The 27,518-nt window shown below is 39.2% G+C and overlaps 1 protein-coding gene across 1 annotated transcript; it reads right to left on the bottom strand.

Annotated features, from left to right (window-relative positions):
• Positions 1-618: 618 nt before the first annotated feature.
• Positions 619-26,076, bottom strand: arhgef19 (Rho guanine nucleotide exchange factor (GEF) 19). The gene is made up of 16 exons (XM_079803721.1): positions 25,515-26,076; positions 7,505-8,159; positions 6,042-6,563; positions 5,769-5,898; positions 5,596-5,675; positions 5,237-5,475; positions 4,971-5,131; positions 4,728-4,880; positions 4,492-4,621; positions 4,272-4,346; positions 4,106-4,195; positions 3,668-3,831; positions 3,377-3,535; positions 3,145-3,224; positions 2,389-2,493; positions 619-2,276 (listed from the first exon to the last, which is right to left on the bottom strand). Exons 2-16 carry the CDS (start codon positions 8,136-8,138, stop codon positions 2,119-2,121), a joined length of 2,880 nt encoding a protein of 959 aa, XP_079659847.1. The 5' UTR covers positions 8,139-8,159; positions 25,515-26,076; the 3' UTR covers positions 619-2,118.
• Positions 26,077-27,518: the final 1,442 nt, after the last annotated feature.

Raw genomic sequence — 27,518 nt, 5'->3', positions numbered from 1 at the left:
GAACATTACTAGTCCAGTTATTCCATAAATAATAACGTTACCATAATAGTAATACTTGTAAAATTTAACAAAGAATGTATAACCCTATAAACAGTCTTGACTCCATCATTGAGTGCAAACTTAAGTCAATTGCTAAAGAGGCTAGACTGATGTGGCAAATTATTTTTGCAAACCCATAGCAGAAGTATAACTTTAACGTGCATGGATGCATTTTGTACAGAACATTATATAAAAGTACACCACATTATATAAAATGGATACGAAATGTTTTACTGAGATAAATGGCTTTAATTAGAAATGCATTCCTGGGCCTCTGCAGTCCGTCTCTTATCTGTCTCTAACTGCAGCTTCTTTTCTGCAGCCTTTCACCTCTGATTTACAGCAGTTGGAAACCATTCAAGCTTCTCAGAACAGCTGTGACAAAGAAACTATTCTATTTACCTGCTATCCGGCTGCTTTATTGCCCCATGGGATATGAGGTGAGCCTGGAATGAAACTGAAGTTTATGAGATGTGCTTTGTTGTAGCTGTTCGCATACGTGGCTGGGAATCATGGTTACAGTAAGGTTAACTTTACACACAACCTAAAAGCTCAACCTGTTTTTTTTTTCTTGGTCTCAGACAGACACTTTCAGCTAGAATATATGCATTAACTTTTATTTACAAAGTCACCGTAAAGGATTATTTTTCAAAGGGATTTAACATGCTCAGGAAATCAGTACTCAACAAAGAAATTGCCCCAAATATCTGCGTTACCAAAACAACAAATTGACAAACAAACAACAGAATCACTGACATAAATAATGGTCATTTGATAGTACACTTCCTGTCATTACACCAATACTATTAAGTAAATGATCATCTACAGAAGGTTAGCGGCATAAAATAATATTTACGTACGTTGCAACAGCAACATCATTCAAAAAGTCAAAAATTTGGTTCCAAAGTTCTACTAGCAAAAGAAAGCGTTTAGCTTTACTGTGTGGCTTTTCAGTAAATCAACTAACAACAAGACATCTCACTTTGTTTAACTATCTGAGTCACTAGGTAGCAGGGCCGTAACCACCATAGACATTGAGGGGGACAAGTCCCCCCGAATAATTAGAAATGGCCAAATTGTCCCCCCAAATATTTGATATTGTTGATGCTGCTTTGCTGTACTCCATTACACAATGCTCTGTTGGTTGCTTGGATGACAAAAGTAAAATGTTAAATTTTTTGGTTGATCTGACTCAGTGGTCTATAAGCGCTCGTCACTGTCAGAATGAGTGGGATGGCCAATCAAATAAAAGAAGGTGGGGCTTACTTTTAGTGTGAATTCCAACGCGATCCTTTAGTTATAGCAGTGAAAGAGTGCGTTGTAAGATGTAAGTAGCTATACATTTCATATTTGACAACCAACAATTATATCAAGTGATGCAAACTACTTGAAATTTTTTTATGTAATGTCACCGTTTTGAATTGAAAATATGACATTTATGTAAATCATAACTTAATTTGACATGACAAGAAACATTTCGCATTTTTACATATTAGGCAGACGAAAATAAGAGTGAATGTGTGAATATTTAAATATATTATTTGCAAATAGTTTACTTCATAACTACAATAGAACTGAAACGTTTACCGTTCTTATTTCTTTATTTCCATAAATCCCTTTTAATCCTTTAATAATTTAATTCCTTTAAATAAACCAATAAGACCAAAACCCCCCTTCCCAAAAAAACAAACAAACAAAAAAACGTTGGTCCCCACCCCTCCAATGAGACATGGTTACGGCCTTGCTAGGTAGAAGAGAAGTCCTTATAAAAACACTTGAGAGTGAAATGGTTGCTATACCACCTAAAACCAACCCATTTAAATTGGATCTTGTTATTTTGCTGAACATTTTAACAGCTGATATATTTTGTCCACCCACATGGGGAGCCTGGGACAGCTATGTTTTAAGCAGCGTGCGTCTGTGGACTGTCAGAAAGTGCAGCACCATAATGCTCAGGGTCATCGCAAGCGGGGTGAAAAGTGGTGACGATTCTAGGGGTTGAATCTGCGATTTCAACAGAGGGATTGAAAAGCTTGAAATACAAGCTTTAAGTAAAACAATGTCCCATACTTCAAGGTCTCAGAGAGTCTCTCCCTCTAACTTTTGTGAGACACACTTGATGCGAATGTTTTCACGGAGGTTTCGCAAACGAGCACTGCGGCTTGTGATCTCCTCCACGTAAGCTTTGGGGAACCAGCCCCTCTCTCCATCCGACAACCGAATCCCCTCTACCCATCCTGTGAATTGAAAACATTTCAATGTCATTTATCTCTTCTGCAGTCCTCCAACTTGTCTTCTTCAAAGGGAAAAATGGAGTATAGCCAGGGCAAGGGAAATGATTTTCCATACCATCACTTGTAATTGTTACAGCTTGAAGGATGTCTGCCTTCTCCAGCGTTAACTCATCATGCTCCTGAGACTGGTAGCTCTTGATGCACTGGACTTGAGATAGATCTGTACAGATACATGCAGAGAAAAATTAGAAAAAAATTAAAACACTCATTTACTCACCCTCATGCTGTCCCACATCTAAATTACTTTCTTTCTTCTGTGGAACGATTTTTAGAAAAAATATTTAAAAATTTTTTTAATTTGTGTTCATCTGCGAAAATTTTAATTGTTGTTTGGAGTATCCCTTAAATGATTTGTATGCAAACATAAGTCTTAAAATCTTACACAAAATGCTAAGGGTTTGACCAGTCTTTTTCATTGTTCCCAAATACCTAACTTTTTTTTTTAACAGAAGAAATATGGTCATACGGGTCTGGAAAGACATGAGAGTGAGTAAATGATGAGAGAATTTCCATTTTTGGTTGAACTATTCCTTTTAGAGTTTTATTTGAGGCACTTAGTTCACAAGTAAACAGGATATTCTTGAGCAGAACGGTGTCAGTTATGTTATGTCAGTGAAATAAATGATGACTGTATGCCAGGCAAAACAGCCCCCTTTATTTTCATCATAAAGTATCTGGAACACACTGTGGCTTAACCTAGTCATGAACCACCCAATGCAACCAGCCACATGCCATTTAGATAACGGTGTTAAATCTGAAAAGTAGTTAAATCTGAATTGCATGACAAGAGTGAGACAAAGAAATTACACACCATCATTCTCATTGGTCTGCTCAATAGCTGCCTTTGGGTCAGAGGGAAACATGGCTGTGATCCACCTCTGTTTGCTGCTCCTACATATAAAACAAAATGTTCTTGACTCCGTTTTATACATCCTTTGAGGACATATTTCCTGGTGTGGCTCATTTTCTAGGAACACTGAGATCTATTAGTCAGTGACAGGATTTTGGATGTTAATATGTGTGAATGATGTGAATGTTCTCACTCTGTGGGTGACTTGAGCAGAATCTGGTGTTTTAGCTGTTGCCCCTCACATAACTGCAGGTAGAAGATGAATCCTGAAATTCCCTGAAGCTTCTGGCTTAGATCTTTTACCTTGAGGTCTTCAATCTTTGCATGTACAAACACCATGAACTTCCATGTGCTGTGACAGGAAAGAGAAAAAGCAACAAATTTGTAGCCGACTAATGTCATTTACACAGGGTTTTTTTTTTTAATGGTTTTGCTTGACTCAAATACTAAATTGGACATTGGTCTCCCATCCCCTTAGACTTACTCCTTCCTCCGGGACAGCAGAAGACAGTCATTAAACAGGTGAAGGTACACAGGACGAGTGGTAAGTTTAAACTTAGACCCAGAAATACTCAAGTTCTGTGTGTCCACTTCTAGAAGTTCACCATGTTTGACCAGCCAACGAGACTGAGAGATGAGAGGGAAAATCTAAAATAAAAGAAATAAAATAATTTTGCATATTTTGATCATTATTGTAGGTAAACAAAACAAAAAATTAGACCCTCAAATGGAGATGCACCTTTCCATTACTAACACTTCACTTACGAATGGTCCGCTATGTTCATGTCTTATTTTGCGAAGGGCACAAAGTAAGCCAGGACTGCCACTGACCCCTCAATAAATAAATATTGGTGTATAACACCCCTGTATGATATATTATACATATCTACTTAAACCTTACAATGAATGCTTGATACTATACCTTTCCCTCAAAGTGAATTTTCTTGTTTAGATGAATTAGTTCTTCCATCCTCTTCATGGACTGCACACTGGAGTTACATTCCTTTATTATCTAGTGCAGCAGAACATATTTAGTATTCATTTCATGAATTTTAAAACATTGTTTGTGACAATTTTACTTTCCTCACCTTTTTGAGCTCATTAAGTGCTTTGGTGGCAGTGTCCTCATCTCGCGATCCAGGCGTTGTTCTCTTTAGGATATTCTATAATGGGCACACAGTTCATAACCACAAGACAATTTAATTGATGAATTGTGTAAGCCTTGTTCTGAAGCTTGATGATAGTTTTCAACTTATAAGATAATTTTTGAAAAGATAGAGATTGTGCACTCTGTCCATGATGGAATACCTCCACTAGCATTTTGAGTCGTGTGATCCTTTGAAAAGGAAGAATAAGGAATGATGTAAGAGGCAGCCTCTGGCATATTGGGTCCTCTTCCAGGCGGGCAAGGATTCCAGGGAAACGGGGATTCTCTTGCCTAAGAAAACACCACAAAGGAAATGAATGAACCTTTTAAACAGGGCAATAATTGCAACATGTACATTGTTATGCTTGTTACTATTTTACAGTAAGAGACTGTTTACAGTAGTCGCTGATAGGTCTGTTCCTGATAGGCTTGATTGGTGACATAAGGCAGATAAACCCTCCGCAGTGCAGGACAGTGGTCAAGGACAATGTCACACACGTCAAAACGTAAAATGTCCCCTTCTAACCTATGCTCCAGATCTTGAAGAAACCTATGGACATAATTGAAAGGGACATCTCAGCAGAAGGCTCACTTTAAAAAAAAATAGCCAACAATGTAGTAACTCTTCATCTTAATTCACCTCTCACTGACTTCTTTCACATCAGGCAGTTTGGAGAATAGCCACTGCCTCTCCTGCATCCCAAGACACTCACACAGCTCAGGAGACGTCATGAAATGGTCAACTGCAATAGACAAGCTGCGTATGTATGAGGCTTCTGATGTCACCAACTCAAACTTGGCCTGAAAATGAAAACAAGTCAAGATAGAATTAATTGTTTCTTTTTCAGCAAAATGTGCTGGCTGAAGAAAAAACAAAAAAAACAGACTTTCTGAATGTGGAGTCACCTCCTGCAGTTTGCGCTCTTCATTGCTGAAGTTGTCAAGTTGTCCACTAGACCGAACATCAGGAATATCCTGCCAAAGAGAAAAGGCGGAGCCTCGTGATGAGCGGAATGAGCTGGATGGGGAGAGGTTGCCTGGGGACACAGAGTCCCCTCTTTCTTCATCAGTTCCTGGCTCTACCCCCTGCTGCCTCTGAATCTCTCTGTTGATAGCAACATCACTGTATTCCTGATACAAAATCACTGAGAGAGAGGATGAGAAAAATGGTAAATGATACAAAAATATAATAATAATACATTATATAGATGTATACACACAGAGATATATATAAAATTCCAGATTTATTTATATATTAGGCTTACAGTTCGGCAAGAATCGTGATAGACGTTTAGAGCTACTGGGAGGACTGCCTCCATCCTCATCAATGGAAATCTTTCTCATACTGTGAAAAAACAGAAAATGGGTTAAAACTGAATTAGTTATATTCTACTCACTACATTGTTCTCTGTGGGTGCTATCTGAGTTTTAAAGCCACCTTTGCTTTGAACTCCTCCTGTGCAGTGGCAGATTACAGTCAGCAGAGTGCAGTGGTGGTGCAGACCCCACCGGACTATGTGGTGTGTCACTTGATCCCCCTGAGAAGCAACGTCTGGAGTTGGGTTTGTCTACAAACAGACAAGGGAGGAAGAAGGTATTCAAAAGGGATAGAGCTGAAAATCTAGCACTGAAGTGTCATAATGACATCAGCGCACAAGACTTTCACAATAAAGTCTTTCATTAAACTAATCAGTACTGATGAGTCACTTACAGTCTGAGCTGAGGTTTCCAGACAGGTGGCGGTCCCGGGAGGCCACACGAGCAGAGAGAGACTTTCCCAGCTTAAGGGTAAAAGAGTTTTTCCTCTGGGAGAGTTGCAGGCGGGAGATGAGCTCAGAGGCAGAGAAGCGCCGGCGCTCATTGTCTGCTGAGCGAGAACGGGACAGAGGCAGAGAGGTCCCACTGTTGGGGGCAGAGCCTTCCAGGGCTCTGCAGTCTTCTAGGCCCAACCTCTGCTTCCCCCCATCATTTACATCCCCCTCTGATCTGGCACCCTCCTGAGGGATATCTAAGAATGGTTTTGGAGAGGTCGGTATGACAAGAGAGAGGTCCTCATCTACCCCTGGGAGAGGGCTGTAACTTTGGGATGTGGGGATGGTAGAGCCCACCATGCCAAGCCCTCCTTCTACGAACGATTCAAAGGATGTTGGGAGCAAATAATCACACTCCACACCTGAGCTGCTGAGAGACTCATCACTCAGAGTGTCTGGAGAGTACACCCTCATCCTACGCCCTATTAGCAACAAAGAACATCAAGTGAGAAAAGGAACCATCCACTTGTTACATTCACCTGTAGTTTTAACAGATACAATCACTTCAGCACAGTAGTTCCAAACCTTGTTCAGATTTTGGTACAGATTTTGGACATCTCCTTAAACAAACACACTTTATTTAACTCATTCAACCCCTGCCAGAGATTCATCCAAAATGTGTAGTTTTGAGGAGCCTTCAGGGACAGGCTTTTGAACCACTGCTGCAGTGTATTAAAACATGTGACAGTGCAATCCTTAAAAGCATACTAAGATTCTAAGAAGAGACAATTTATCTGAAAGCTCTCACACAGTTTGAAAAATGGTAGCCTAGAAATCTAGACGCAGCCAGGGCGTCTAGCAACTCTCCGTTGGCTTGCGAGCTGGAAAAACCAAACTCTAGTCAGGCCAATCACATCGTATATAGAGTCGGTGGGCGGGTTTAACATAATGATGGCAGAGTTGCGACGGTTCCGCATGCTTCTTGAAAACAAAGAAGCTGGCGAACAGCGGTCTTTCGAATCGGCTTTGGACGCGAATCTGGAAGACTTGGAGTTAAGCTTTTCTTTGTGAAAAGAATAAAGAACGGCACCAAAGTCATTCTTAAAAAAGGAAGATGTGTTCGGAGTTTTGCCGACCGGATACGGCAAAAGATTAATCTATCAACTAACTCCGCTTCACCTTCTTCGTTGCTCTGGTTAGTTGTAGCGCTATCCTATTGCATGCAGAGGGAATTTGAAAGACATCCGTTTATCCCGCCCCTCGGATTGAGCCCTGCCAATGATGAGTTCCCAGACCCAACATCTTGATGAGGGTCTGGCTTGTCAGGCTAGAAAAATGGTGCACTGTGACAAACTATTTGTTGTTTAAAACAGGAATGTAGGACCAATGTGTCAGGGCTTAGTTAAGTGAGAGTGGCACTTACTTATGGACTTCTCTTTTATGGATCCCAAAGAGGTGCGCCTTTGAGGCCGAAATGGGTCTGGACTCTGGAACTCTGAGGGGGAAGAGGGGGAGCTCAGCTGCTGAGACTCCAAAGAGTTCCTGTCCCCAGGTGCATGTGTAGGGGACAGAGGCAGAAACAAGTCTCGAGAACTGAGACCCTTAACTCCTGGTTCAGGGTTTTCATAAACGGTCTCTGGTAAGCCAGTGATAGGTGTCCCCATCTGATCCTGAACCACTTCCACATTATTGCTCTCCTGGGTCAAATAATTGTCCAGTGTTGTGTCTGTACTCCCATTCTTGGCAAAGTCAGATGGATTGCTTCCATTGCATCTGACAGGCTTGGAACAAAGAGAGGAACTACAGTTTTCCGGAGTACATGATTGGAAACCATTAACGCTTGGCTGTTGAAGGTCAATGAAGGCCAATGTCTCTTGCTGACACACCGCAATGTGTTGATGCTGTCGCAGGAGAGGCCTACCATCCCGAGAGTCACTCAGAGCCTGGGCCTCCACTGAGCCTGGGAACCACATGTCAGAGCTCTCGCCTCTGCAATGGAACGCTTGGAGGTGAGGCTGGAAATCAAGAAGAGGAGAGAATCCATAGCCAGGGAGCATGGCTCAGGAGGGACATGGGTACTGCAAAGCAATTGGGAAACAAAAACAGACAGAAAGAATGTAAGGTATTACATTTACCCACATAACCATTGTCCTGACAGATGCTACATTTCCAAATTTGAGCACAAAGGAATAGATCCCTCTGGCCAATGTTTTTGTTGTGCCAGCACAGATTTATGCACAGTAAAGCTTGGCTCAACTCTGCAGTTCTTAGTGGATTTGTTGATCCACTGGGTAAAATTAAGTCTCACTGGACAGTCTCTACTCTTCCCCCCGTGGCAGACTTGGCTCAGTTGCTGCCGCTGCATCTTCCTGTTTTAATTAAAGAGCGCAGCATGCAGCCCTCAACCCCTATACTTATCTACATCATTTACAGCTGGATCCCTTACTCGAAACTTATTCTGTAGTGCAGCTTCTGCATGAAGATGTCAAGTCAGTCACATGAGGACACTCTGATTTCTCCAACTATGATAATTGGAAAGTGTCTAGTCTTGCTAGAAGCGTATACCTGAGATGGAATGCTTCACAAAGAAGAACCTGACTGAGAATGTCAGGTTTTTTTTCATGCATATTTCTCATGTTTCCAAACAGCTTTCTATTTACCTAAACAAATCTGGGTCATGGGAGAAGCAATGCTTATTAGTATTCAGTGTCTTGCCCTGAGGGACAGGCAAGCCTAAGATAGCTTGAGCTATGACATTTCCTGGGCTATTAAAGCAATGAAGCCTCAGCAAACTGTCAGTGCTGATGACCCACATCTGCCTTAATCACTGACCCGTGAAATAAAAAGAGATGTTTTCTAAACTTGGAGATGAAATCCACCCTAAGATGGTAGGTGGGTTGCCCCTAGGTGTCTTAAACTCTACCTTGCATGCAATTTAGGAGTCTGCATGTCAACCAGAAAATCAGAAAGGTTTATTGTAATAGTAGTCTATTCAAATCTTTGTACATTTTCTGAGAGGAAACAAAATTTTAGTCTTCCCATCTCAGTTTCTCTTTGAAAGCTGAAAAAACACACGGCTAAATCCAACTGCACAATTTAACACGATCCACAAGCAAACATACTCTCTCACACACACACATATGTGACCCTGGACCACAAAACCAGTCTTAAGTCGCATGGGTATATTTGTGGCAATATGGGTCAAAATTATAGATTTTTCTTTCATGCCAAAAATCATTAGGATATTAAGTAAATATCATGTTCCATGAAGATATTTTGTAAATTTCGTACTACCGTAAATATATCAAAAATGTATTATTAGTTGTAATATGCATTGCTAAGGACTTCATTTGGACAACTTTAAAGGCGATTTTCCTCAGTATTTAGATTTTTTAGATTTAGCACCCTCAGATTCCAGATTTTGAAATAGTTGTATCTCAACCAAATATTTTCCTTTCCTAAAAACATACATCAATGGAAAGCTTATTTAATCAGCTGGTTTATGACTGGTTTTGTGGTCCAGAGTCACATATATGAAAGGCCCAGGTAACACATAATCTAACCCTGCCCTGATAAAAAAAACTATACGCACATCTGTACAACAAACACATTGCACAACTCTACCTAAAAACACACTGCACAAATGGTTACCTATTCCCTATACTCTAAACAAAGGTCCCTTTATTTCTCCAGATGCACAGGAGATGTGAGATTTAAGGAATGAATCTGGATTCTTCACATGCACACACAGAAATAAAAGTCAACTGGCATTCTCAGTTTGTCTTCATAATCTATAATCAACATATAATAACCTTCTCGTCCTCTGAAATGTCTTATCTTTTCTGCTCATGTCACAGCTGTGTGTGCTATTGGATAATGAAGCAATTGCCAAATAGCTATTCACGCAAAAAAATATACGTTGGAAATACGTTAAATTATGGAAGAAAAACTTGGGAGCTGTATAAAATATAATTGTATAATACTTTACTGTGCTACACAAATTAAATAATACACTACATTACAGTTCATTACAATATAACTATTCCATACATTCAATCTGATGTCTAACCCATTTTACAATGCTCAGTAAAATCCACCATGTAATTTCCCATGTCCTCAACCTTATGTTTTGGTCTTTGTTGTATACATTCTCCCTATAATTTTGGAGGCTTCCTGTAAGCCAGGGCGTCAACAAAGTAAATGAATTGAAAACTGCCATCTTCTTCATTGTAGCTATGATTAAATAAACCAATGCTACAAAAGCCCATAAGACTGTCAAGAATCCACAAATATACTCAACAATGTCAACAATAAAAATTGATATGAGGACCAATAGTTTGCATTTGAAAGGTTAATGTTTTTTTTTTTCCATAGCGTATAGCTGTCACTAAATCAAAGGTAATTAAATTTCAATTTGTATAAATGACTACATACATTTTACACAAATTTTAATTCACATTGAAAACACCAAACAAAAACAACAAAAATATTCCATATTATTTTCTAGAATTTTGTGCTTGTTTGAGTAGGGGGTCTAACAGTGTGGTGTGATAGGCTTCTGTTTGTATGTTATATTGCTCTGAAGCAGGCTGACACTGCTGGTCTAATTGGCCTGTGTCAGAGAGCCCAGATCCAGGGTGCATCATTGCATCAGTCTTTCACACGCAAACACCTCTGCTCATTTTCAGCTGCTGCAACTTGATGAAGAGATGCAGGTGGTAAAAAATAAAAGATAGTTGAATGACAAATATCCTGTCATTGTTTACTCACCCTTGTTGTTCATTGTCGTTCTTGAATGTTTTGATGATGAACTTCGGTTGAATGGGAAAAATTTTGTAAAGATTTTTTGCCAGTTATAAAGTCAGAATTGTGAGATATACAGTCAGAATTGTGAGATATTCAGTCAGAATTGCGAGATATACAGTCAGAATTGCGAGATATACTGTCAGAATTGTGAGATATAAAGTCAGAATTGCGAGAAATAGTCAGAATTGTCAGATATAAAGTCAGAATTGTGAGATATACAGTCAGAATTGCGAGAAATAGTCAGAATTGCGAGATACAGTCAGAATTGCGAGATATACAGTCAGAATTGCGAGAAATAGTCAGAATTGCGAGATACAGTCAGAATTGTGAGATATAAAGTCAGAATTGCGAGATATACAGTCAGAATTGCGCGATATAAAGTCAGAATTGCGAGAAATAGTCAGAATTGTGAGATATAGTCAGAATTGTGAGACATACAGTCAGAATTGTAAGATATAAAGTCAGAATTGCGAGATATACAGTCAGAATTGCGAGATATACAGTCAGAATTGCGAGAAATAGTCAGATTTGCGAGAAATAGTCAGATTTGTGAGAAATAGTCAGATTTGCGAGATATAGTCAGAATTGCGAGATATAGTCAGAATTGCGAGATATACAGTCAGAATTGCGAGATATACAGTCAGAATTGCGAGAAATAGTCAGATTTGAGAGAAATAGTCAGATTTGCAAGATATAGTCAGAAGTGCGAGATATACAGTCAGTATTGTGAGATATAGTCAGAATTGTGAGATATACAGTCAGAATTGTGATATAAAGTCAGAATTGCGAGATATACAGTCAGAATTGCGAGATATACAGTCAGAATTGCGAGAAATAGTCAGATTTGCGAGAAAGTCAGATTTGCAAGATATAGTCAGAATTGCGAGAAATAGTCAGAATTGCGAGATATAGTCAGAATTGTGAGATATACAGTCAGAATTGTGAGAAATAGTCAGAATTGCGAGAAATAGTCAGAATTGCGAGATATAAAGTCAGAATTGCGAGAAATAGTCAGAATTGCGAGATATACAGTCAGAATTGCGAGAAATAGTCAGAATTGCGAGATATACAGTCAGAATTGCGAGAAATAGTCAGAATTGCGATATACAGTCAGAATTGTGAGAAATAGTCAGAATTGCGAGAAATAGTCAGAATTGCGAGATATAAAGTCAGAATTGCGAGAAATAGTCAGAATTGCGAGATACAGTCAGAATTGTGAGATATAAAGTCAGAATTGCGAGATATACAGTCAGAATTGCGCGATATAAAGTCAGAATTGCGAGAAATAGTCAGAATTGTGAGATATAGTCAGAATTGTGAGACATACAGTCAGAATTGTAAGATATAAAGTCAGAATTGCGAGATATACAGTCAGAATTGCGAGATATACAGTCAGAATTGCGAGAAATAGTCAGATTTGCGAGAAATAGTCAGATTTGTGAGAAATAGTCAGATTTGCGAGATATAGTCAGAATTGCGAGATATAGTCAGAATTGCGAGATATAGTCAGAATTGCGAGATATACAGTCAGAATTGCGAGATATACAGTCAGAATTGCGAGAAATAGTCAGATTTGCAAGATATAGTCAGAAGTGCGAGATATACAGTCAGTATTGTGAGATATAGTCAGAATTGTGAGATATACAGTCAGAATTGTGATATAAAGTCAGAATTGCGAGATATACAGTCAGAATTGCGAGATATACAGTCAGAATTGCGAGAAATAGTCAGATTTGCGAGAAAGTCAGATTTGCAAGATATAGTCAGAATTGCGAGAAATAGTCAGAATTGCGAGATATAGTCAGAATTGTGAGATATACAGTCAGAAATGTGAGATATAAAGTCAGAATTGCGAGATATACAGTCAGAATTGCGAGAAATAGTCAGAATTGCGATATACAGTCAGAATTGTGAGAAATAGTCAGAATTGCGAGAAATAGTCAGAATTGCGAGATATAAAGTCAGAATTGCGAGAAATAGTCAGAATTGCGAGATATACAGTCAGAATTGCGAGAAATAGTCAGAATTGCGAGATATACAGTCAGAATTGCGAGAAATAGTCAGAATTGCGATATACAGTCAGAATTGTGAGAAATAGTCAGAATTGCGAGAAATAGTCAGAATTGCGAGATATAAAGTCAGAAATGCGAGAAATAGTCAGAATTGTGAGATATAAAGTCAGAATTGCGAGATATACAGTCAGAATTGCGAGAAATAGTCAGAATTGCGAGAAATAGTCAGAATTGCGAGATATAAAGTCAGAATTGCGAGAAATAGTCAGAATTGTGAGATATAAAGTCAGAATTGCGAGATATACAGTCAGAATTGCGAGAAATAGTCAGAATTGCGAGAAATAGTCAGAATTGTGAGATATAAAGTCAGAATTGCTAGATATAGTCAGAATTGCGATATAGTCAGAATTGCGAGAAATAGTCAGAATTGTGAGATATAAAGTCAGAATTGCGAGAAATAGTCAGAATTGTGAGATATAAAGTCAGAATTGCGAGATATAAAGTCAGAATTGCGAGATATATAGTCAGAATTGCGAGAAATAGTCAGAATTGCGAGATATAGGCAGAAGTGCGAGATATACAGTCAGAAATGCAAGAAATAGTCAGAATTGCGAGATATAACGTCAGAATTGCGAGATATACAGTCAGTATTGCGAGAAATAGTCAGAATTGCGAGATATACAGTCAGAATTGCGAGATATAAAGTCAGAATTGCGAGATATAGTCAGAATTGCAAGAAATAGTCAGAATTGCGTGAAATAGTCAGAATTGGGAGATATAAAGTCAGAATTGCGAGAAATAGTCAGAATTGCGAGATAAAGTCAGAATTGCGAGAAATAGTCCGAATTGCAAGATATAGTCAGAATTGTGAGATATACAGTCAGAATTGTGAGATATACAGTCAGAATTGTGAGATATAAAGTCCAAATTGCGAGATATACTGTCAGAATTGCAAGAAATAGTCAGAATTGCGAGATATAGTCAGAATTGTGAGATATACAGTCAGAATTGTCAGATATAAAATCAGAATTGCGAGATATAGTCAGAATTGTGAGATATACAGTCAGAATTGTCAGATATAAAGTCAGAATTGCGAGATATACAGTCAGAATTGCGAGAAATAGTCAGAATTGCGAGATATAAAGTCAGAATTGCGAGAAATAGTCAGAATTGTGAGATATAAAGTCAGAATTGCGAGAAATAGTCAGAATTGCGAGAAATAGTCAGAATTGCGAGATATAAAGTCAGAATTGCGAGATATCCAGTCAGAATTGCGAGAAATAGTCAGAATTGCGAGATATCCAGTCAGAATTGTGAGATATAAAGTCAGAATTGCGAGAAATAGTCAGAATTGTGAGATATAAAGTCAGAATTGTGAGATATACAGTCAGAATTGTGATATAGTCAGAATTGTGTGATATACAGTCAGAATTGTGAGATATAAAGTCAAAATTGTGAGATATAGGCTAGGGGTGCACCGATCCGACTTTTTCAGTCCCGATACCGATACCGATGCCTGGGCTTTGTGTATCTGTCGATACCCGATACCGATCCGATACTATTGTTGAATTAATAATAAACTGTATATCTTCCACCTTATACCTTCCTTGAAGAGACTAAAGGCACCAGACTTTACTAACTAAACATAACTAAGACAAAATAACAGATGTATGTAAAGTGTTGAATTCTTATTTATTTAAAAAACAATTGTGCATTCAAATCTAAAATAGAATGTAATCAAACTTCTTTAAATAAATAAAATGTAGCAGTGGAAACAAAAAAACAGTGTATTGGTCAAACATACAATAGTAATCTGACAGTTACCAAACATTTTTTACACTACAGATAATTGTTTTGGTATATAATCAAATCAATATTAAAAAGTAGTATTCCAAATTAACAAATAGTCTTAATTTTCTGCCATATGCAATTTAATAAAAATGATCAGCTAGCTAATAACAACTTTGTTCTGGTTTCACCTCACTCCTGTCTAAATGATTGTAGGCTAGGCCTATTTATTTTACTACACATTGTCAACAGAAATAAGCTGAAATACTGTTGATAATTAAAAATAATTCTTACTACCCACTCTTGCTTAATTGGGTAAGCACACTTGTGTTCTCATTTCAGATGCGTTCTGAGTAAATTAATAAACTGATTCATGAGTTCAGTGTTGGACAGATCAGTTGTTCTAATCTAACCAGTCGTTAAAATGATTCGGTTCAAAGGAGTCATTAGGTCGCGAATCGGACATTAGCAGACGCGTTGTGTGCGAATCCCGTCTGTTAGAACATCGCGAAAGATGTCAACGCACAGAAAACACTTAATAACTGAATATGATTTGTCTCCCGTTTATTGAAAGTATGCTTTATGTCAGCTGGTCAGAGAAGAGTCAACATTTTTTAAGCGCAATGCACACCCAGCGGTAATTCAAGGACAAAATTGTCCGAATGTGTCACGTGCAACATGGTTTCGGTCTTCCGACCTTTAGATTTGGAATTGGATTAATATGTGAAATATGAGAGAGCTAACGCTGATTATTTTGAAGACCCAGAGAGCGCGCGCGGGGGAGGAGCTCTCTGGTCGGTCTCTCTGTCACTCAATCACAAGCGCAGCATCTATTCCACATACAATAACTCGTCAAATTAGGCTTTGGCGGCCATCAAAAAATGTTCAATGCAGGAAAGACCCTGACTTTGCAGTAATACCACCTCCCCTCGAAACATTTAAGTTACTTTGCAGACATTGCAAACAGCCGACAAACTAGTTGGCGTGGCAAGCGTGAAATATCTCCTCCACACCGACTCTCTGGCTCGCTCCATGTTGCTTCTAGCATGCGACACACGTGAAGCTGACGAATGACGTAGGTTCTGCTGCGACGGAAAAAAAACACCTGGATCGGCTTGTGGATCTGTTCATTTTTCCGATCCCCGATCCAGCTATTTTGTCAGTATCGCGGCCGATATCCGATCCTAATATCGGATCGGTGCACCCCTAATATAGGCCCCGTTCACACTGCAGGCAAAAGTGGCCCAAATCTGATTATTTTGGGGTCAAGTGACCAGGTCAGACTTCTACAGAGGTAGTGTGAACACTCAAATCTTGCCCAGATCTGATTTTTTCAAATCAGATTTAGACCACATACATATTTGGTCCTGAATCAGACCCAGATCTGATTTTTTTCAATGCGGCCGCAGTGTGAACAACCAAGGTGGATTTAATGTGACTTTTACGTCAATCTACGTCGACATTTGTCACAATTACGCGCCAGCGAGTTAGCCCTAGACACAACAGACAGTAACATTAAAAACTTGACTAGATATGGAGAACAGCGATGGAGAGAGTCAATAGAGGGAGAGTGAGGTGTTAGACCTTATTAGTATATTAGGGGAGATACTTCAATTCAAGCTAAACTAGAAGGATCCTACCGTAACCGCTCCGTTTTTGAAAAATTAGCACACGAAATGGAAGAACGGGGACATAGAAGAACGTAGCTTCAGTGCCAAAGGAAGGTGAAGAGTCTTAAAGGTAAATTTAAAGAAGTAAATGATTCTAACAACCGAAGCGGTCGTGGTCGCATCACCTGCCCATTTTATAACGAAATTAGCCGTGTTATGAGCGATAAACCCAGCTGTCAGCCGTTAAACCCGCAAAAGGCCAAAATAACTAATTTTGCTCTCTTTCTCTTCGTTCTTGTCCTCTTCAGGACCTGCTCATTAATGTTACGGCTTCCATTGCACAAACATTTTGAAATAAAAGCGAAAATGCTTGCTTCCTCCATAACCTCCCGAACTTTAGTGCAACAGCGGCTGCGTCTGATGTCATTATTATTGTTCTTTTGCTCATGCGGGTTAGTTTGAAACCTCAAACAGTGGAATCACACTGGAATCAGATATAGGCCACATTTTAAAAGGTAATGTTTGAGCAAAAAATCAGAATTGAGCATTAAGACTTGCGGTGTGAACGGGGCCATAGTCAGATTTGCGAGATATAGTCAGAATTGTGTGATATAAAGTCAGAATTGCAAGTTATTAAAGGTCCCATGGCATGGCATTTTTCTATTATTTTATAATGTTTCCTGAGGTGTACTTATATTGTTAGTATGATTTTTACATCATAAAATGTCAATTTAGAAATAAAAGGCATTTTTTCAATACTGATGTTTGCCCTGTGGCTGAATGCCCTGTTTCAAGTTACTGATGTCTGCGGTGAGACTTCAGTAAAAACGCCCACTGTTGTGATTGGCTGACATCTTTGCATTTGAAATGAGCGGAGGGGGCGTGGTTTAACGAGGTCTACGAGGCACGAGCAGCTGCCAGAGAGAGGGATGGACCTGAGTTCACTTCACATCAGTTCTGTCAGTCTCAGTTCAGTGAACTGTTGTAGTTACAGCATATACTTCAGGTTATTAGTTTATTTCTAGTCGGAGGGGCTGTCACTCATGTCAGAAAGTTAGTAACTTTAGTAAATCATGGATCAGCGCTGACTGGAGACGCGAACCGTTTAGAACGATTCAGTCCGATTTGGTGAACTGATTCGTTTCACTAAAAAGAACCGGTTCAAAAGAAAGATTGTTCGCGAACCGGACATCACTAATGTACTAGAGACAGAGCTCAGCGATTGCTAACAAAGTTATTTGTAGTAACTACTGAGTTATGAGAGCGATGTCAGTCAGCGCAAGTTTATTGTGTTTGTATCTGAGAGTTCTGAATAAACACGAGTCCCAGTCACACAGAGTCCGTCTTCATCATTATTACCAACTTTGTAACACATGCAAAGTACCATTACAGCGAGATGAACGAGTTATGAGTAAGTGTTGATAATAGCATTATTTTTAGATATGTTTCTATCATATGAAAAGCGTCAGTGACACGCATTGAGTACACAGCGCAAACAAAGACACAACAGCAGTAATCGAATGTAATCCAGTTTATTGTAGTGATAGCTGGCTAGCCTAGCCCAGATATGCTCACGCTTACCCCCTTCTGCTTAATCTTGCGCCGCGTTTGGTGCCTCCGCTGTGGGCCAGATGCAGTACTGGGGGTTGGGGACGTTGAAGGCCGACCGGCCAGTGCAACCCGAGCTTCGGCATGTGTGAGGTTTCTCTCTAAAGATGTGAGTCTGCTGATGTTGAGCAGAAACGACTGTATGCACATTTTAGAACAGTTGCACATTTTGTACGTCCGACGAGGACTGACTCACAAGATAGAAAACACGGGAGAGAGAGAAAAGCGTCATTCGTGCGTGTGCACGAATAATAAATAATTAGGTACACATCAGAAATCACAGATCAGAAGGAACTGAAAAAGACTTCTGTTTTCATTTGTACATCCAAACACTGAGAAACTGCCAGCATTCACTCGTTCACAACCCATGATCTCTGGAGCGTTTGCATGGGCGTGCCAGAATCTCTGGGTGGAGGAAAGGGAGGTAACCGTTCCTGCTTGGACGTCAAACCAGGAGACTTCAGGATTGGCTAGTCTGGCCTGTCATTTTCTCAAAGGCAGAGAAAGACAGCCAGAACTCAGGTTTACAACGATCAACATTTCTATCCACTTGGGGACAATATTCAGGCTAGGGGAACTCATATTAATGTTGAAAAACCTCATAAAATGAAAATTTCATGCCATGGGACCTTTAAGTCCAATTCTGAGGTGAGGGGAAAAAAAACGTATTTCTATTTCTTTAATAGTTTCCTGGCGTGAAGTGGCTTTAAACTCAAATGGAATTTAATTGTATAAGTTTAAAAATAGGTCGACAGTCTAAGACTGTTTAATGTGTTCACTTTTCTTTATACAACAGATGACATTTTAATGGACACCTAATGTGTGAAAGTATTGTAGCATTGTAGTATTGTATTCATTATAGAAATTTTTATAGTAGCATTTAAATTCTAGTGGGATGAGTGAGGACATCTGGAGGAGAAAAACACTTCTTTGTTTATGTTTGGTGTGGGGCCTGATCCCTCAAAGTGCCTAAGGCCTTCCTCCACCTACTCCATCAAGACAGACAGTGAAATCCCTTTTCACATTAACAAAGCATTGACATTGCCCTCAACACCACCACAACAGAGAGAGAGAGTATAGAGAGAAGCCCATAAGTGTAACAATACCTGGTTTAAGGTATTACCCTGGCAAGCCGAGCTTCTTCAGACCGCCTTGAACCCCAGGGTCTCATCTTAAAGAAACTACATCTTTAGGGCATCTGTGCACTCACCTCCCATATTGGACACACCCTGTCATATACAGCAGTAACGCTGAGCGTGGAAACAAAGCACTATTATCACATGTTGCAGTGCAGTTGATTTTAACTTTTATAGCTACATTAAATAAATTAAATATAGTGCTCTGAATACCACATCTGTAGGATATTTAAGCAGGAACCACATCGCTTCACACCAACCAAAGTCCACTAGGTTTGGATAGCCACTTGATAAACAGACTTGTTTAGTCTTTCACTTAAAATATTAGTGCTTTTAAAGTTAAATTGCAGACATTTGCACTGTTTATTGTCTTAGTAAGCATTGTACAATGTAGCAGTAGGAATTTATTGATCTTCAGATCAAAAAGCATCAACAAAACAATATTCAGTTGGAAGAAAGTCAAAGCAAAATTTACCCAGATTACTTTATTAATGCATGATCCATGCATGTTATTTCAAGGACAAAAACTTTTTTTAATCAAAACATAACTTACTCTTCTTCTGAAATGATTTTGATTGTCCGTCAACGTCACTTACTGGATAATGTTAAACAATAGCCATATAGGCATCGTTTTAGACAACTCGCATTCGTTCTGTCTCAATTCTAGTGTGTCCAATTCCCAATGGGTTAAAATCATGCCCAGCCCTAGATTTTTCACTTGTAAATACATCAGGTTATGAAAGTTACATGGGTTGCGAACATCTCTTTGTCAGTCACAGTATCATGCTTTACTACTATATTTGCATGACTGCACTCATGTAGTCCTGCTGATGGTTTGCCAGATTTATACAGCTCAATCAGTTCTTTAATGTGCCGCTAAATTTGTGTCATGTTGCAAGGATGACCTACTTTCACCGTTCCATTCGCGTCACACTCATTCACACTCAACTTCCTGTTTTCTTTCACTTGCTGCTCAGGAGGTGAACTGAGCCAGGCAAATGCTCCCCCCTCCCTCTGCTTTATTATATGGACAGGTAAAGACTAGTCACTCAAAGCAGCTTGTTTTGAAATGTGATCGGTGCACTGTTTACACCGTGAGACTGACCATGTAGCAGACGGCAATCAAGGTTTGAGACATTTTAACATGCAGACCTTCATTTGAATCCAAATTGGCGCAGTTTAAATGTTCTACATCAATAAATAATTTGGTTTGTTAAAATCACTGTAATAAACTTTAATTTGTACATTAAAAACATTTTGTTTTGTTCCTGTGAAATTACCACATAATACCTACAGTGCTGGTATCCCTCAAGATTTTCTCTGAGTATTCAGGTCAACCCATGTAATCAAATAAAAGCACAAATCATTTTATTCACATTAGGTGCAAGCCAACAGAGTGCCTGAAAAAGCCTGCAGGCTGCGTAACTAAACAGGTGTGCATAGAGCGGAGCCAGAGAAAGGCCTTTTACACATACCTGTAGGGCTTGGCTTTTTCAGGATCATTTTTCAAGACAAACACAAACATGTGCACCACACAAAAAAACTAAACTCCTTAAACACGGACACATTTGTGCAAACGTACACAAAAATATGTCAGGATATCCACGCGTCCTGTCATTAAGACTTGAATAGCCCGTTATAGTTCTTGCATTTTTAAACCTTACTAAAAGTTCCTTCCTCTAAAGACAAATAAAAAGCGCTAGTGCCTTCCGACACACAACAACAATCGCACCAACCAGTTTCTTTAATAGTATAAGTCTTGAAATCCAAGGACTGTTTGTAAAGGCAAAATGAGGACACAATAAAAATGGTTAACCATTAAGCCTTTTGTGAGCTGAAGAAAAGCAAGTTCATTATCATGGCCGACCCCCACTCCCAATAAAGATCTGACACTTTCCACATTCCCCAAATAACTGCGCTTCTGTCATTCCACTTAAATTGCCCAGTAAGCTGTACCCGAGAACAAACAAAGAGTCTCGTCTGTCTGAGCTCACGCAACAAGAACAGGCCTTATTTGTGTGGCTGCATCCTATCTGCGCTGACATTGGGGGAGGCACTAATAGCGTGCAGTCACACAAACAAGGTCTGTTCTTATTGCTCCCCAAACCTCTTCCTTCACCATCTGTTCATTCTGCAGGTGAGCTCTGCTGTTTTTTCAGCCCTTACAAGCCCTTAAAGGCCAGTAAGACTAACAGAGTTGAGTGAAGGGGCTTTAGATACCCGTTCCACCCCGAATGGCCCTGTTGACCTGAATTCGACAAGCTAAATGAGGGTAAGTGAGGAGGGAACTTTTAGCATGCGAAGAGTAGGGACGGAGTATTACAGGGTGTGGCATGGCGTCCTTTTTCCCCAGACTGCAGCTCAAGTACATGTAGGTGCAGATACAGAATCAGCCTGTTGCCTCCAACTGACAGGTGATGGGGCAGGTGCTCCATACGCAGGACGAACGATGGGAGGGAGGGAGAGAGAGGAGTTACAGTTCGCTCTATTGGGTCAAATTAAATGTTATTGCTGAGACTGATTGGCCTGCATTACACTAAAGTCCAACGATGCAAATAATCATTTCTGATCACAAAAAGTGCTGTGGTTTTACCATGGTTATTGTAACCTGAATGATTAGTATAAATATATAACATGGCAAGGTCAGTGATGAAAAAATGTCTCTAAACACATCATGTGGTATAACATCCTGTAAATTACCATGAAGTAAAAACATTTTCCTTTGAATAAATGTGTACAAAACAATCATTATTATAACTACTGTATTATATTTGTTTTTTTCTTTTAGTTTAAAAAAAATATATAATTTACTCATGCTTTTGTTTCTGGGTTAGCTTTAGGTTCGATTCACACCACATGACTTTAATTTTGAAAAAAAACTTCAAATAATAATTTATTAATAACAATTATTTTAATGATAATCTTTTAACAAACATTTATAAAGAATTTAAAATATATATAAAACATTACTATTACAATTATAAGAAATACTTATAAAAGATTGTACCACCTAGAAAGATTATAACTACCTAGTAAGATTTTATTTTCAGGAATATCATTCTTTTAATGACATTTTTATTTCTTCAATATGATCCCCGGACAGTTGTATCCCCCTGATGTTCTTTTCCTTTATGTCTTAAAAAAATATCAAAATGAATTTTTCACTCAGCACTGACAAAAAAGTGTATTCAAATGATTATATGTTTAAATAGCCATTTTAATGTATTTTTTTGATCAATTAATTGATCTGACACACAAAAAGATGTAATTTCATGTCTTGTCATTGACCCTAAAGTGTAAAAAACTGAGTATTTTCCTGATACACATGCCAGTTCTGTTGTATTGTTACCAAACATCCTGTGCCATTTATTGCTCCCTCCAATCTGTTCTTATCTCTACCAGCATACATGAGCAATCCAGACCTGCTGAGAACTATGAGAATGCATTGAGTCATACAAACACACACAGACTGGCACGGCCGAGCTGGTGGAGGAGCGGCAAGCCGCAGGTTACGATAGACATTCCAAGGGTCTGGCCGCCCCCACTGTCTCTCTGATGTTCATATCTGCCAACATGTTGACTAAAACAAAGCACCATCAAACCACACCCTGTGGGATCCATCCATGCTCAAACATACATCCTAAAGGCTTACAAAGTTCAATGTTTTCATGGGTCTCAATAGATGCCAGTGGAGAATAGGGATAGTTTCACAGACAATACATGGTACAGGTCCATCCAGTCTGGGCGCATGAAAATCACTCGATCTCACTCCATTCAAAAAAGACCCATGTTTGTGTGGGATAATCACTCTCAATACTAAAAGGATATCTCATTGGACATCCAATGATATGATGCAGCAAATGCAGACAATGGTTTCTGCGGCTATACAGGATGAGGAAGAATAAGGCAGGGAGATTTTATTGTGACATGATACTTTTTTGTTTACCCCACATCCTCATGTTGGCAGTCACTCATGACCCATCTTAAAAGGATCTCAGTTTCCAGGCAAATTACCTAAAATCAGATATTATTAAACCAGTTTAAGCTGCAAGGTTTCTGCGGTTCAATAAATTGTCTGGGCAGCCGGGATAATTTCTATTCCCGCACAGCAGTGTAGAGGAGAACATAAAGCCTTCCATCAGACAGGTGCTAGGTCATAAAGAGCACGTCGCACCCTCCCGCTCAGAAAGAAAAGAAAACACTCTCCAAAACACATGCTCCACACATGGCATAAAACAATCAGTGTTTAAGAAAACTTAGACAAAATATTAGAAATGTTGCCTTGGCAATAAATAAAAGTTTTATAAAATAAGAACTAAAAAGTTAACTGAAAATAAAGCTAAAAACTATACAACTATAATAGAATATAAATAGTATAATACCATTAACACTATATATTTTTGATATTCAAAATAATTAACAACAAATAAACTAATACAATAAAATATATAAAATAAAATATTAAACCCTGCCTCATCTAGGCCCGGTTTCACAGACAGGGCTTAAATAAAGCCAGGATTAGGCCTTAGTTTAATTAGGACATTTAAGTAACATTTATAAACATGCCTTGGAAAAAGCATTACTGGTGTGCATCTTGAGACAAAACAATGGCAGTGACTTAATTTAAGATCTGTCAGTTCAAGTTGCTTTCAGTTAAAACAGCTCAAACATGCATTTTAGTCCGGGACTAGCCTTGTTAGTGAAACCAGGGGTTAGAGTTTCAAAAGAGATCTCATCAATGCTCAGATTTGCCAAGAAAGTGTGCAAATTTAAGTCCGGGATTCCATGAACTCAAACAGTTCTTATCAAACTCTTCCCAGAGCAAAAGATCTGGACTTTGCTATCCATTAATATGTTATAGCTTATTAGCTTTATACTCTTGCACTGTACATCAACAATGATCTCATTTGTGTCAGATCTTTTTATTCTATCGTAATTGATCTAGACCAAAGTTTAATCCTTAAATGAAACATAACCATGAACATTAAGATTTAGGAGCTCTGAAAGAGCAACATCTGAGCAACACGTGTCCTATTTCCTATGTCAATCAATAAGTAGTTTATTTGTGCAAAACCAATTTACACCAGCAAAAATCCACTGCCAGAAAAGTAAAGTATGCGGAAAAACTGACAAACCCAACAAAACGACTCCCAGTTTTCTCCCTAACATTTCTATATTGCTTCACACAGTAAAACACCCTGACATTCATGACTGTACTGCCATCTATCCATGTGCAGTTCTTTAACAGCGTGTTCCAGGCATGCACTCACCTGCCCCTCACATCAACAGAAGCTCACGCATGCACACACTTACCATCTCTGCTCCCTGCAGCAGTAGAATATTCAGGGCTCATATCCTGCTCAATCTATCGAACTATTATGCATGCAACATTAAGTAGCTTGCAAGCCATCGTTAGCCCGGGCATATTTGCATCTGACTGTGTCTGTTAGCAGGGCTGGAGGGCAGTGTTGCTGCCTGCTCTACCAGGATTTTATAAACTGGACCATATCCCAGGCATATCATGAGATTTGTCTATGCAGGTGATGAGTGTCAGATGTGCAAATCAAAACATTATACTACATGCATGAGCATCTGTTCAAGCAAGGAAAAATGGTCTGGCAGTACAATGCAAAACCCAGCGGGACAGATATAAATGACCTAAGTTTAGGTGACCTTCAACATTCACCATGTCACAGTAAACAGGAAGCAGGTTTTGTAGTTGGCAACAACAGATTACAATGTCGAAAAATGACAGTAGGCTCAGCCACTTCTTTGAACAGCTAACAACCAATGAGAACCAAAAGTCTGAGACTGATGTGTGAAAATTATTCTTTATGCCCCCTCCCAACCATTCTTTCACAATTTGAGCCTGATGAATCGTGACAATGTCAATGTGAATATGGCCATAATGTGTCTTCCTACATAGTTGTTTAAGAAATTAAAAGTAACACACTCCAGTTCTAAGGTTAGAACTGTTGCCAAATATATAGAATGCTAGAAACATATAATAATCTCTGCACTAATGATCCAATTATAGACTCATCAGCATTTGCCTATTTAAATAGTATTGAATAATATATGAACAGCAATTGGGAACTAAAGTTAAAGTTAAAATTGAACATTAAAGTAAAATCTGATGATAATGTTCTCCAGCATGATTTGAGATGATCCAAAGAGCAACTTGAGCTTCAATGGAAGCAAGAGCATCTGTACAAACTTCACATGATCACATTTACCTGATTAATGATGTTGAACATTGGACTTCACATTCTCTCTAAAACTTTTCATTTATTTCCTGGATTAAAGTTAGATTCTGAATCCCAGATTTTCTGTGTGATCTCTCAGACATATATAAATCCTCCTCATAAACACAAAGAACACAAAGTACACAAAGTCTTTGCCCAGAACAATGTGGTGCTATCCTCTAAAATGCAACAGATCTCCACAGATTTTGACTGAGAGAAAGCCAGTACCTCATTTGTATCAGTGGACTGTGGGCTGGATGGGGTCCAACTCCAGTGTGCAAATCCAAGTCATCCAGGATTGTGGCTGAGGTGTTATAGTGTCCATGACCGCCTTGTGTTCCTCTCGGCTACTTTGTTTCCCCTCAGCTGCTCTTTAACTCAGTCAGCATGCTGTGGCTTGAGCCCAGATGTTCTCTTCAATCCCCTTCATACACAAAAAATACAGTTGACAGCAGACAAATAAAACCCTACTAACTGTTCTAGCTACTTAAAAATACAGATTTCTCCTCCAAATCGTTCCCTTTTCCTCATATTTCCATTTCTCTCCAGCAACAAATGCAGAAAGACATTTGTCCTCCTCTCTCGCGCTGCCTCTGGCTCCCTCTTCCACTTATTTATGGTTTTATTTCTAACACCTGCCAGCAGAGGAAAAGGAGAGAGGCGCAAGCTGTCGTCTGGTTCAGAGGAGAGTCCTTCCTACCAAGGAGGAAGAAAGAGCATGAGTGTGTGTGTGTGTGTGTGTGTGTGTGTGTCTGGATTCCTGTGTGTCAACAGCAGTTCTTTGCGAGTGGATAGCAGGCGGTCGGTTAGGAGGGTTAGTTTGGTTGGGGGCGTGAGATAGAGGGTGGGAAGAAGACTGTATACGAATATCCCTTCGTTCATGCGAGTGTGTGCATGTGTGTGTGTATAATTAGGTAAGTATCAGTTTGAAGACAGCAAGTAGCTGAAAAGGCATGCCGAAACTCACTCAGATATGCTCTTTAAATCCTCTTTAACTCCTCTCCCTTTTGCACACCTCATTTATTCACTTATGAAAAACTGAAAGAGACGTTTATCAAGCAAGCACGTGTGAAGTCTAGAAGATCAGCAAAAAAAAATCATTGAACTCTTTGGTAAACAAAACCTATTTATGCTAATCTCCAGCCAATTATTGATGTGTTTGCACTGAGAAATTAGGCTTTTCAGTGGACAAAGCACATTAAAGCGTGGCGGTGTGCAACAGGGTCGCTCTTGCAGGTGATGAAGCACATGGAGTTATTACATAGTTATTAATAAGCGAAAGGGCTGCTGTCCACGTTGCATATTTGAGCACCTTGACATGTACCAACCAACCCCGCCTGCAGGCTGAACAGCGTAGGAACGCACGGCAATCATAACAATCAAAAAATTAAGGAGAGAGAGGAGTCTTCAGAGCCAGAGGCGATGGAGATTCTTTTTCGTTTTTTGAGTGGGTGGGGTTAGAGACAAATCATTATCAGAACACCTGTCTACTTCTCACTTTAATATATCAGAGTTGCTTGATCCATCCATTCCACACACAAAAAAGGGGGGGGGGGGATGCATTTTTGGTTGATAAAAGGTTTCAAAGGGGCAGGTTGTTCGCATAAAGCTGGCCTCGATTGATCAAATTAAATGGAATGTGAGAACCAGAGATCTGCAGAAAGTAGAGCTGAAAAGTGGGGCAGAAGCTGCCTACATGGACGTGTTAACCAAAGATTAAGGATCTGATGCGTTTGCCAGCTGGCATCGGCTCTCGGCTCTGGAACACAGAACTTCAATGGCTTAGCATTAGTGCTGTCTTATTCACCTTTCTAACTTGTTCAAGCATATCATTTTCGTTCTTGTTCAAGCTAACCATTTTTGTACAATTAGGCATTGTTCGACAGGACAGGCGTAACTAGGAATTTAAGGGGTAGTTTGGCCAAAAATTACATTTCGTGATCATTTACTCGACCTCATGTAGTTCCAAACCTGTATGACTTTGTTCTTGTTCTGTGGAACACAAAAAGAGATATTTAGAAGAATGTTCAAGCTGCTGTTTTCCATACGTTGAAAATGAATGGGGATTTTCTGTGACTAATGATTTAAATTTAATTCCGTTCATTACACAACCTATCATATGTCTTCAGAAGTAGGCCTTCACAATTAATAAAAATAAAATCAAAACTTAGTGCGATTATCAAATCACAAAGGCTGTGAATTAATGAAATAAATGTATGCACTGTGTTTCAG

Source organism: Gobio gobio (assembly GCF_949357685.1).
Source record: "Gobio gobio genome assembly, chromosome: 21".
NCBI lineage: Eukaryota > Metazoa > Chordata > Actinopteri > Cypriniformes > Gobionidae > Gobio > Gobio gobio.
Note: the sequence above shows the minus strand (reverse complement) of the source record. Positions and strands in the feature narration are given on the sequence as shown.